Below are 12,787 nucleotides of genomic sequence, written 5' to 3' on the forward strand. Positions count from 1 at the left end.
TTATTTTAAATCCTGTTTCATGCTTTTAACTTCTTTCCAGATTAGAAGATATAGCTGAAAAGAGCTGTTTAATGATATCTTGATGCTCAGATTCACAGCTGATGTTTTCTAAACCTTACATACTCCTTCTTGGACTTTGGTCCATGTCAGCTAAATTCCTTGGATTGCTATTCTTGGGTACAAATTATCCTTAGCATTGTGAAAGAAGATCCATTGAGAAAGGGATTATGCAGGACTAAGGAAAAAAACCCCCATTTTTGCCAAACACTATGTGTTAGGCAGAATAAGGTTGAAGATAGGGATTAAGTGTTAATTTACTAATTTGAGCCATAAAGCACCTGGCCATCAGGTAGCAAAATGTGGAAAAATACACTCTGCTCCTCAGTCAGCTAAAAGAAAGGAGTTAGGAAGTCAACGAGTCTTTGAAGTTAAAGGTGTTGTGAGGATTGTGACTGGGACACCCACCCTGGTTCATGCCCTGGTAGGAGATGAGGCTTCCACCTAGAAGGGAAAGTAGCACCAAATCAATGTCTGAGGGGAGGCAATCCTCAGTCACATAGCAGAGGCCTTTCCTGTTTTCCTTCCTGCTTACAGTCCAGCCCTGACATCAGAACTGGCTTAGCTGAAGAAAGTTTGTAAGAAACTTTGCTTTTCTTGACATCTCCCATGTAGGCTAATGCTGCTGAGAGCAGCTACATAAACCAGTGAATTGCATTAAGAGGTTCCCGCATCTTTCCCATCAAGCAGAGCACTCTGCAGGTGAGTTGGGTGACCATTCCTCTTTCAGTAGGTGGCTTGTCAGTAATTGTATGTGAGGTAAAGCACTGCAGATGCTTCCTGGACCAACCTCTTTGGAGTCTTAGAAAGAAAGAAGGGCTGTATGTCCATATACAGCCATCTCGGGGGTTTGGTCCCTGCTTTTCTCTTGGTCCCAGAGGTTATTTGTTGCCTTTAAGCTTACAGGTGAAGGCTTCAAGAGCTGGATTGAGTAGGTGGATATAGAGTGGTTAATTTGAGACAGTGAATTTCTGTCTATGCTAGAAGCAAATCTGCAAATGTAGTCTCAGACAAACTCAGACCCAGTCCACTGCCACCACCTTCGCTGAGCCCTTGCTGAGGTTTAGTAAACAGCTACCTAATTGCACTGAGCTCATCCAGAAAGTCTGCAGATAATCCTCTTGAAAGTAGCCATATGTATAGGGCATGGGTAGATTATGGAAGTGATGACCTGGCCACTCATAGAGCTCTCTGTCAAAAGCAGCATGGGCAGAGTCATTGGTGACATACTTTAAGAGATCCAGATCAGAGGAATCCAATGCTAACACAGAGGCTTTGCAAAGAAACTGCTGCATTGTAGAAGTATTTAACAGTAGGCAGGTATTAGCCTGAGCTTCCAAATAAAAATGGGTTTTAAAGCCTTTAAGATGTGTGCAGAAATACACAAAGGGTGATAATGAAAGCTAAGCAGTACAAAGGTGTCTGTTGCTTGGAAATGAGAGCTGGAAGTTTCAGTCCTGTTCTTGGCTCCCACCTCATTGCATGGACTACCTGGGAGAAAGTAACAGCCTTTCTATTCTGGCCCATTCACCACAGAGCACAAGAAGCATGCTTTAAAATCCCTGCATTGATAGGTGTTTAAAATATGATGATGTCTGAAAGGCTGAACACCACAGTTTGTTTTTGTAGACAGTGTTGGATTGCTTCAGTCATTGTGCATAATATGGAGGTCAACTAATGTGAAATGAGGATATACTGCAGCATCTGTGGCACGCTCGATTTGCCCTGTGCTGCCTGTTTGCAAATCCATTCAGATGCCTGGAAGGATGCAAGTAAATCATTACGGTCTACTAGAATGTCTAAGAGAAATCCCTTTAAGTTTAATTCAATTTCATAATCAGCCTGTGGGTCATTAACCTTAGCAAGAGTAACTACCCAAGGATTGGTAAGGTGTGAGCAGAAGGAAGTGACACCTGAGGAAGAGAAGAGCTACTGTTCTGCTTGTTTAAGAGAAAGGACAAGCCCCCCACAGTGACATATTGAGGATGAGCCTAGGGACAGCATCACTGCCTTTGCTTTGAACTAGTAAATCTCTTGCACTCAACATTTATTCATGACTCCAGCAGAAGCAGCTAACACAGCAGCAAATAGTTCCTGTGAGGAAATAGTGGGGTAGTTGGAGTACCACAAGCATTTTAAAAAGTGCACTGATAGGATGTAGCACACCACGTGTGGTAAAATCATTGCCAAGCAGAATGGTGCATTGCACTCCAGGGAATTCCTGCATCTAGGGTCAGAGCAAGCTGTTAAATAGCCACAGAGGCTGTACTCCTTTTCCTGGCTTGCTGATGAGTTGTCACACTGGGTCGGGCAGGCACGGCCTCAGCTAGCAGGCAACAAGGCAGTCTGCAGCTCTGGCCTTTCAGTGCACTGGGATTTCCTGCAAATTGAAAGCATATGGGCTGAACACCAACTTGGGGCACTCAGTTCAGCTCTTTAATACATTTCCCTTTCAGCTGGAGCACCATACTCTTTAATAGAGACCTTTCTCTTGCCTGGATTTGGTGCTGTTGTGAGGGTATGAGAAGCTATGCTCCCATATAGCTTTTCACTTGCAAAAGAGCAACAGAAAATAAGAAGTGTGTTCTAAATCACTACCAATGAAATAACAATGAATTAATCTTAACAGCAAACTGTATTTTGCGTGTCATTAGACCTCACTGCTATAATCAAGGCAATTTTATTTAGTAGATGCTGGCTAAGCCTATAATAGAATGAATAGATTTCCTGTTAATGAAGTATGTACAAAGTAATGCTGTGGTAAGCATGTGCTTCTTGCCAGAGCCCAAGGCAATGAATGTAACATGGTAATTACAACTTTGAGAGAGGTAAAATTTTGAAGAATATGTAGTATACAAGCAACAGTTAAATATCATGGCTTGAGAGGGCTGGAGAGATAGTTTGACCCTGGTCAAAATGAGTCCCCATATTCATAGTGGCTACCAGATTCTACTCTCATATACACTGTTGGAAACCTCACAGTTAACATCAAGTTTCATTGTGGATTTACACCTTTGGAACATGGTCCTTTGTTTTTGCAAATAAACATGGATAACATGACTTAAGATGCATATATGTAGGGACTGCTTATGGATTGACGTATTTTCCTTTCAGACAGGGGCAGAAATAACCCTGTAGTAGAAAAGGCCAGCTAGCATCTGGACTGATCAGCCAGATAAGCCAAAAATCTCATCTCAGAACATCTCTTTGGGATGAGCAGGTAGAAATCAGTGGGTCTGGTCCAGTTCTATGAGGATGTCAGCCCACACGTATTCATGAGGAAGACTCAAGTCTCATTCCCAGTTCTGATCAGAAGAAAAGGCCTCTCTTCCTCAGGTACATTGGAACAGGCCAGTGTTGCTATACCTAAGTGTTTCATGGGAACCTTTTTTCCAATGTAAAATTCCTATGAACCACTGAGGTAACAAGACCCTACATCAAGGGAAATGCACTGCCCCTTGGGCCTCTGCAGGGAATGAGAAACAAAACAGTCTGTGCTTCTGTGCAACAAAAAATCTTTATTGGAATGATATCCAAAGGATCCAGACTTCTGTGCCTGTCCTCCCCCAAACCTACTGTGTAAGCTGATGAGACATAATGAGGAGCAGCTCTGGCTCAGCAAGTTGAGGCAGACAGCACTGAGCCCTTCACATTATATCCAGTCTGCCTTCCTGCCCCAGCAGCCGGTTTTAGGTCATCATAGACCTGCTTGTACGAGGTGACAGGAAACTCAGACACAATTGTGAGCAACACCTACAGACGTGGGCAGATGCCCGAGCTCAGGGGAACCAAGTCAGTGTTTGGTGCTTTGGGGGTACCTGGTGAGAAGGGGAAGAGTGTACAGTGGCAGCAGACTGAATGGCACACAGAGAACAGCAAGGAAAGTTGGAAAGCATCTTCCAAATAGAAGACTTGAAGACAGGTTGAACCTGGAAGGAAGGAACAGTAGAGAGTGGTAGCAAGCTACCAGCTTTTGTCACAGTCCCTGTTAGACTTGGCTGTGAAGAGGTCATGGAAGATGTCCAAGTTAGCAGCAGCACGATCAGAGAACAGAACAAACTCTTAACACATTAATACCCGGCAAGGCAGTCTGGGGAAGGATTCATCTTCATCCTCCAGTCCTGTCAAGGCTTCAGATGCAGTATTTCCAAAAGCAAGCTGGGAAGGGATACAAAAGAAGGATGTTAGCATTTAAGGGACTTTTGCCAGCTTCCAGCTCTAGTCTTGGAGTGGGTTTCAAAAGCCCCATGTCTTGAGAGAGTTGGGATGTGATGCCAGCTTTGTGTTTTCTGGGCACAACTCAGTAACTAGCTTTGACACTATATAACACTTTTAGAAGGTGTTTCTTTCAGCTGCTTATAGCATAAAGTTGTTTCCATGATGCTTGGTTTACAAGGGCTTTCCTTTCTTTTTTCTCTGCTTCAACAATACAGGAATCAACTTTTTCTTTCATGCCTACTGAGCAGCTGTTTTGCAGCCTCAGAGGTGCATGCAGGTTTATTTCACCTGTGGCTGACTGGAAGGGCAGGATACCCTTGGAGAGACCAGATCTGGTCCTTACAATTTTTTATCTTTTCTAAACCCAGTCAATCACTTTGATGCTAACTGTCCTCCAAAAAACATTAATCTCTGGGGGATTTTCTAAGAAGATTAGATTAGGGAAGAATGCACATTTTGATGTTGGGAAAAATAAATCTATCACTAGTGTGTCCTGTTCTTTGAATGCTCTGTGAGGCTCCTACTGTCAAGCATGAGAAGAGATTTCTAACTGGTTTTTCAAAGCAGGAACTTGGGAGACAGCTTCTACTGAATCAGCTCATACTGAAACATGAGCTCTTCCCAAGCTGGAAGGACTTTAGATAAAGACAAAGATTCTCTGCGTTAATTGCTGGCAGACTCAGATTCAAACCTAATGTAGTTTCATCTACATTTGAACCTTCCAGACTGGTGGGGGCACGAATTAGATTAGACAAATTAATGGCTGCCTCCAGGGTTGCTTATAAATTGCAGGATTACCTAAGCACTTAAGCAAGCCTTGCACAAAGGGATTTTCTTTTGGCTGTCTGGCAGGTTGTCAGCTTGCATGTGCACAGAGCATGTGGGGTAAGAGCAGAACTAGCTCTTTTGTTTTTAGGCCAGATCTGTCATCAGTGACTTCTGGTATACAGTTGCCACCGCTTTGTGGAGGAATCCACTTGAAAGCCAGCATGAATGGCATTGTCCTTGTGCTTGTGAGGGGCAGCCTTGCAGTAGCACTGGTTTGTGCAATATGCTACCAAGTCACTGGATACAGACTGGACAAATCTTGGAGGCCAACCTGGGGACCTACCAGATCTCAACTCCCTGCATTACTGGTTGTTTTTGCATTCTCTTTAGCTGCTTTTCAGCAGCACAAGCAAGCCATCCGTTTTCCTCTGTAGGGAGGCAGTGACCTTGGCAGAGGACAATGCATGCAGTCCACTTGCCTCATTATGCCTTCAGCACTAGCTTTGTGCCCAGAGCAAAGCAACGGGTGCACTGCAGGGACATGTTCATACAGAGCTCACTCCCTCTAGGACAGACACTCATTGCTCATGTAACCCACGCTCCTCTGTGAAAAGAGGGATGCAACACTGACTGCCTCCACTGAGGTCCTGGCTGTGTTGATCCAGTGTATCTGCCCCAACAGCAGAGTTGGATATCCAGTCCTTCTCACTAGCTGCTAAACTGGCCAGCTATTAAAGAGGCCAGGACTGATAGAAAAACTGTCAACCTGTTTTTCAGCGTGTTTGGGACATGTTCACTGTCACTGTCTTTGTTGCAGAAGGGAAGCCCTGGAGGTGAGAGCTGGACAGGATGGCTGAAGGACTCTAACCCAAAACTTACCACGTTTTTTGGGTGGGGATGCTGAGAGACTTTCCAAGGCATAGGCCACCTCTGACCCTTCCTCATTTGAGAGCTGATCCTTCAACTTTTCCAGCTGTTTAAACATGAACACAGCAGTAAACAAAAGTGCCATCATGAGAAGCTCCACTGTGTGCTAGCAAGGGCAGTGTGGCTCAAAGGCAGGAGATACAGGCAACCTGGCTAACAGCATCACTGGGAAGGGTGAGGTCTTCCTTGGCATGCCACTATTCTAGGAGGATCTGCCTTTGGAGCATTCATACTGACTTATGCCTTTCTCCATTAAGCTGCTTCTTTGGTGGCAGCAGCGTGGGGCCTCTTTGCTCTCCCTCCCCACCCCAGGGTGCAAACCCCTGTAAAGAGGAAGCTATCTAGAAGGATATTGCACTTCTATAAGTCAAGTCAGTGCTGGGGCAGGACATTCCCAAGCATCCATCCACTGAAGCACAGAGCATTGCTTCTCCATTGCTCTGCATTGTCTCTCCCTTCCCTTCCTCCTTCACAGTTCTTGATAATTTCCCTTAGTTGTAATATGGAAAGTCCATAGTATTTCTTCTCTATCTGTAACCACTCTTTTCTACTAGACTGAGATTATCTATGGCAATCATCTAGTCTTCTGCTCTGGCAGTGCTGCATCCGGGAAGCTGGATCTTAATGTCCCTCAGCACTGGAGTGCAGGGAAAGGATGGGAGCTGGCACTCTCCCATTGGGCATGACACATTGGGATTTTTCGGTCTGAAAAGTGTCAAGTGGAACCCAGCACAACAGCAGGACCTGATCTGAGAAAGAAGAAAAGGAGTTCCTCTGCTTGCCATGTTTGGGGTACCGTGGGAGCTGTGTCAAGGCTGCTGCATACCTTTCCCTGTTGCTGGGCCCTGGCTGTAGGAAGGAGCTTCTTCTTGAGGCTTGTGTGCACCCTGCTTAGCACAGCAGGGCTCTGGCCCTGAGCAGAGCCTCCCTTATGAGTAAAGAGCCCAGACAGAAATCATTCTGGGCTAGATGTGCAGTGACTGTGCCTCTTACTTCAACTCATTATCTATTGCAGCCAGCTGATACAATGCCTAGGAAGGCAGCATGACCTCTTCTTTCCCCTCCCTTTCCTTCCATGGAGAATTCCTTTGGCCTTTTTTTTTTTTCCTGGCTTGCTCTGTTGGCCTTTCACTGGTGGTAGAGGCAAGAGCAGCTTCAGCTTTTATTGCACTAGTCTGTAGCTTTGCTCTCTTTTTTATCTTTTCCAACTTGTGTAGCTGTTTAGCCCAGGTTCTGTTTTTCTCTCTGTGCAGTATACGCTTACATTATAGTAGGAGAATGAAGAGCAGCAGGATGCAAAGACAGAAGTATAAGGCATAAAGACAGTTCATACAACAACATGCATATGTGTGTGCATTTGCTCCTCTTACCTGTTCAAGTTCTTCAAATTTCTTTGCCAGCTCCCAGTCTGCAAGAAGGGAAAGAGTAACATCAATATCCACATTGCTTCCTTTAGCTCTAATCAAAGCTAGTTTCTTCATTTAGCCTCTTCAAAGGTTAAAAAAGACCTAGTTATTGTTTCATTCCTGATAGTGATTTCCAAATCTATGGTAGCAGAAACAGTGACAGAAAAGCAGGCTTCCTCTGCTGAATTCTATGGGACTTTACCCTGATTCTCCATTATGAGTGAGAGTTCTTTGTCGTTCACCGGGCTTTAGGGGAATTGGCCCACCAAGGTCTCATACTGTGTGATACCAGCTCAGGTGAACCTCTTTGCTGCTTTTTAATTTCTGTTCTGATAACAGCAAGTCTTTAATGCTGTTTCTTTCTGTCACTGGCTGTTTATATGAACTCCAATTGCTTCTTTTAATACCTGTTTATCCTTACATCTCCCATGTAGGCAGCAGTCAGAAGACACAAATTTAACTTAGTGTAACTTACTGCTTTGTAAGTCAGCCAATATCAAGGTTATCAGAGTGGAACAGTAGGACAAGTAACACAGCAGTGAGGGCACGGGTTCCACAGTTCTCTGTGTTAGGGGAACACAAGTACCTGGGAACCAGCTTAATAAATCAGACTTAGAGACCTCAAGGCTGAGCAGTACTGTACTACACTGTCCAAAAACTATGCAGATGGATGAATGAAGTGCCCTGAGATATCCTGTCCAGGACAAGGGGAGATTTAGATACCTGTGATTGGCATCTGAAATGTCCAGCTGAACTGGAAAGGGCCTGGACTAGCAATAGGGAAAGCTGCAGGAAGAGACGGAGGGGGTTCAATCTCATTCCTCCTGAGGACTGAGGTGCTTCATTCCAGACACAGACTGGTGTCAAAAGCAGTTCATTTTTTTTTTTAAAATAAGATGGATGAAACAATGGAATGCACCATGACAAAACAAGTTCAGTCAGAGCTAAGTGATTGCACTACAGCAGTTCTCCTGGGAGGAGAATGCAAAGTAATCAGCTGGTTCTAAGTGCCAGTTTGGGAAAAAAATGCACTAAAATAAGCAGAAGAGCCAGGAAAGGGATAAAGAATGTCTCTGCTGGTGCACACAAGAAAGCCAAAAACCAGCCCTGGAGTTGCCTTCTTTGTCTGCTCCTAATGTGGCAGCAGGCATTGGTCTGCAGCTCCAAGGGGATTTAGGACATAATTCCCCCTGATTTCAGATAAGACTTCAGCACACAGACACATCACCAGACTTGAATGTTTTTTCTAAATGTTTTAAACTGAGCAGGAGGGTGCCAAGAACAAGCTGACTGCCTTCTCAGTTTCTCTTTCAAAAAGGAAACTATTTACTTCAAAAATCCTGAATATTTTCTGAAAGATAGTCATACAACAGAAAAAAACACCCAGCAGTTCCTAAGCAGATGTAATGGTACATCAGGGCTCAGTTTGAGGGACAGTCTGGGGGTGGGCTGGGAGTAAGGAGGTGGGGGATCTGTTCCTGGCACTGTCAGCAGTTTCTCTTAAGTGTGTCTTTCCCTATCCAAAAGGTAGAGGCAGCCAGTCTTGCACATGCACACATCTAAAGTGCCACTTAGGAGATGATGATGATTTTTTTAATTAATATATTTTTTTTTACTCTTCACTATTTTCCTTCTTTCAGAGTTTCAAGTGCCTGTTTTGACTCAGCTTTCTGCAAACTGTAAGCCTGGCCAATGACTGCTATGAATAGAAAATGAACAGCGGTCGAAATTTGGAACAGATTATCTCAGGCAGGGGGAAGAAAGTTAATTTATGGATGAAGCCTTGAGAAACTGCCTGCTGTAAATCCTCTGTCTGTGCTCTGCTCAGAAATTCATTATATTCAATTGTCTGGCATAAAATGCAGCCTTTCCTCTAGGAGTAATAAGTGCAGTAATCCATAAACCAATCATAAAAATGTTATTTCTTGAATGCATTCCCTTTGCAAGAAGAATGCCTTTGTTAGTATAAGGACTTGATTTATTTGTGTTTATTTATTTGTCCCAGGATTGTTTAACCACTGCCTCACTGCATTAACAAGAGGCTGGGGAAGAGCACTTAGGGATTTTGACAAATGGATTTTCCTAAGAAAAATTTTGCTGGGCCTCATTCTGGGCTGTTTTCACAGGGAAGGGCAGTTTCCTGCTCTGAAACCACTACATACAGCCCAGTCTCTCTCCTGGCTCTGATGGCTGTGGGAATACCTGATCCCTGTAATCCACAGGGCACTTGTGATGGTTATGTGTAGTGTCACAGAAAGCCCAAGTTTCTCTTCAGTGGGTCTGAGTTTAGACACAGGTGGATGGCTTTAAATTTCATTCCTGTTCACAGAGTACAGACAGGAAAAGCTTCCACATAGCTCATCTTTAGCCTCTCTGCTGTGTGGGGAAAGACTCTCACCTCAATCCCTTCCAGCAGCACCAGGGGATGAGCTGAAAGCAGGAGCTCCCACTACCCTTGCCTCAATCTATATCTGCCCTCAGGGGATCTCAGCCTTATACTCTCTTCAAAATCCTGCCTGCCTCATGTGCTCCTGAGGTCCTGCGGTCATAGCACACAACATCTCAGGGAGAGCAAGGCCACAGAGACTCAGCAGCATCTCCTGTTATTATTCATGTACAAGCACACGCTCCCTTGCCAGCTCAGTGTTAAATGTCTGAGGATCTAGAGTACGTGGCTTTGGACAGCTTTACATCACATTGTAAAAACAAGTCCACGGAGAACATCCGACAGTAACCACACGTAGGCACTGTACTGAGTGCTTCCACTTTCTGAGCAGTTGGTATTTCTGAGGAACCTGAGAAGCAGGTTCCTTGCATTCATGCAAACACACATTCAAGAAGCTGAGGTTGCCCATCCCCTCCACTTACCAATATTTTCTGGTCTCCGCCATGCAAATTTCTTATTAAGAAGCAGAGTCAGCAGAGTGTCCTCATGATTTGTGTCTCCCCTCTCTGAAAGCACTCGGTTATCTGCAGCACATAAAACATACCTTTCATGATCTCTAATGACAAAAAGCATGGACCCTCCACCCCCAACATTAAAACAAAAATTAAGTCTAAGAGATGGAAAGAAAATGTCACCTGTCAGCACTTTGTTGGGGTGGAAGGAGCTCTGGGGAAGAAGAAGATGTGTGAGCACAGAATAAAATGGCCAGGCAGTGAGGGCTGTGCAGTGAAAGGGTGCAGGATTGGGGGGAAGGAGAGGGAGGGCCTTTCCTGCTACATCTGGGCTGCTGGCCAGTCTCACTGCAGCCTCATCAGCATGGATGACTGCAGAGAGCTGGAGACATCACCTCCATTTAGACAGACCCGACCTCTTATTTAAGGCAGAGGTGGCAGATGCCTGTGCAAAGCCAGACAGCAATCCTCTCTTCTCAAAACCACAGGTGATGCCCTCACTTATACCATCCATCTTCACAAGGCTGATAGAGGTGGGAACTTGCTTCTTATGAGGGCTGACATGTGGGTAGCACAGCTGAAAAACCCTGCAGCCCTGCAGTCTATGCTTGCCCTCTATCAGCCTTGGGGCTGCTCTGTCTGATTGCTGGTGTTATTAAAGGATTTTTCCTGAATCCAAGGAGCCAAAGTGTGGAGGAGTTTAAAGAGAATCTTTTTATTCTCAAGTAAGCCTCTTACAGTAGCTGTAAGCCATGCAGAATTTTCTGTTTTCCAGGAAAAATCTCCCCAAGCTGCTCTCTTAAAGTAATTTGGACTTCTTTATGAGGCTCCTTTAGGGATCTTTCTCAGTGGTTTTGCTTTAGTGGTTGTGGCCATGCCCTCAAATGAATGGTTATGAAGGTCAAGGGTTCAGCAGAAACCAACAGACACAGAGGGTGGAACTAATCAGAGCCCTGAAGGTTCTGAGATCTTCCCAGCTCTGCCGAACAGATTTCCAGAATCATCTGAAACTTGCATGTTGTATTCATTTTTGAGAAGGACAGAACGGGAGCCAGACTTTACAGGCAGAATGGCCATTCCTCAAAATCTTTGGTCCAAATGCCCCTGCCCCACACCCAGACCCTACAAAGCCCTAGAAGATGTCTACAAAATTGATGGAAAATACTAAGAAATTATGCAGAAAGGCTTATTTTCTCCTCTTCTGGGATCTTTAGAACTTCTGCTAACTGCCTTCAAGGAGGTAAGAAAAGAGAAAACAGTCTTGTTTAGCCATCAGCACTGAGCAGCTGTGGTAGGATGAAGGCAATTATTTTTTATATGTAAGACAAAACATTGTACCAGTTGAGTCTTAAGGATGCCTATGAGTGTGTGGCAATCAGCTCCATTAGCTAAAGTCACAGAAATCTGCAGAAGGAGAGAGGCTGTGGCCAAAGAGATGCTCCATGTATTTGGCCAGGCTTAACCCTGCCTCATGCTGCAGCCAAAGCCGCTGGTCCTGGCTGTGATCTCCAGAAATGAACCCGAGGGAGTCAGCAGAGCTGCACACTGTGTGAAACTTGCAGTTAACATGGAGTGCTAGAAACCTCCTTCCTAAGTCTGAAAGACAGTTGTGATTTTAAAATAGCTACTTTTAGTCATTTGGGGGATTTGCTACAAGAAAAAAAAACCCAAAAATATAAACACTAGAGGAAACCAAACAGAAGCAGCATTTAGATAGAGTGGCCTCAGGAATGTTTTAGTTCTCATTACAAAAATAAATAGGTGATATAAGAGGAAAAATCATTTGAAAAGCAATGTTATTCTCAAACCTATATTTAGCTGCTCATTTTTTTTCCCACTGCCAAGTCTCTTTAAGAGAGAAGATTAATGATTGACATTTCACTGCAGAATAAGTTCAAGCTAAGATTAAATTATGGGAGAAGAACATATAAAAAGAAGTTTTGTGCATAAAAAAAGTTCAGTAGCACCCTACTACTCACGCTTATGAGCTGTCAAATCTCATATGGTACATACTGGGATTGCTACGCTCTGATATTTTAATGGAAATGTTCTTTTGGGAGAGGCAGAGCTACCCTTACCAAATTTCACCATATCTGATATTTTTATTCATTAGCACAATGTGTCATATGACCAGCTGCAGACCAGAAGGACAGCTTTAGTTCATGCTAATATGAACAAGCCTTTGGGGAGCACCCATGTTAACTGATTATTCAGTATAGCTCAAGGTTCATTTCATTTTCTTCTGCAGATAAGGAAGTATTGCATTGGCCACGACAAGCAGCAAAGCAAAGCAAAAAGAGAACCACCCACCTGTGTCATCTAATCTGGATCCAGCTTACCTTGTAGTAAAAAATGCTCTCCATGTGTAGACGGGATATAGACAGTGACGGTAAAGATGGTTAGTACTCCAAGGAGCAGCTGGACAGACCCCATCTTCTCCACATTCCCACCAGCCAAAAGCATTCTTCCTTCAGGCACAGTGGAGGACTTCAATGCAACCCACTGCCAGATGA

The 12,787-nt window shown here is 44.3% G+C and overlaps 1 protein-coding gene across 2 annotated transcripts; it reads right to left on the reverse strand.

The window, feature by feature from the left end:
* Window positions 1–315: 315 nt before the first annotated feature.
* UTS2B (urotensin 2B) lies at window positions 316–12,787 on the reverse strand. Of its 2 annotated transcripts, XR_009819527.1 has the most exons (6): window positions 12,614–12,787; window positions 10,245–10,346; window positions 7,341–7,378; window positions 5,923–6,016; window positions 4,135–4,215; window positions 316–501 (listed from the first exon to the last, which is right to left on the reverse strand). XR_009819527.1 is itself a non-coding variant. In XM_010195822.2 (5 exons), exons 1-5 carry the CDS (start codon window positions 12,735–12,737, stop codon window positions 4,190–4,192), a joined length of 384 nt encoding a protein of 127 aa, XP_010194124.1. In that variant the 5' UTR covers window positions 12,738–12,787; the 3' UTR covers window positions 3,496–4,189. The 2 variants fall into 2 exon arrangements, 1 of the variants encoding a protein (XP_010194124.1); XM_010195822.2 differs by lacking the exon at window positions 316–501 and having other exon boundaries at window positions 3,496–4,215.

The sequence above is a fragment of the Colius striatus genome, chromosome 12, assembly GCF_028858725.1.
Source record: "Colius striatus isolate bColStr4 chromosome 12, bColStr4.1.hap1, whole genome shotgun sequence".
In the NCBI taxonomy this organism is placed as follows: Eukaryota; Metazoa; Chordata; class Aves; order Coliiformes; family Coliidae; genus Colius; species Colius striatus.

Coding starts and splice junctions, on each gene's coding strand:
- UTS2B (XM_010195822.2), bottom strand. CDS start 12,737: ATGCTTTTGGCTGGTGGGAATGTGGAGAAGATGGGGTCTGTCCAGCTG. Junction 6,017..7,340: donor AATTTGAAGAACTTGAACAG/GTAAGAGGAGCA, acceptor ATGTTTAAACAG/CTGGAAAAGTTGAAGGATCA. Junction 4,216..5,922: donor ATCCCCACCCAAAAAACGTG/GTAAGTTTTGGG, acceptor ATCCCTTCCCAG/CTTGCTTTTGGAAATACTGC.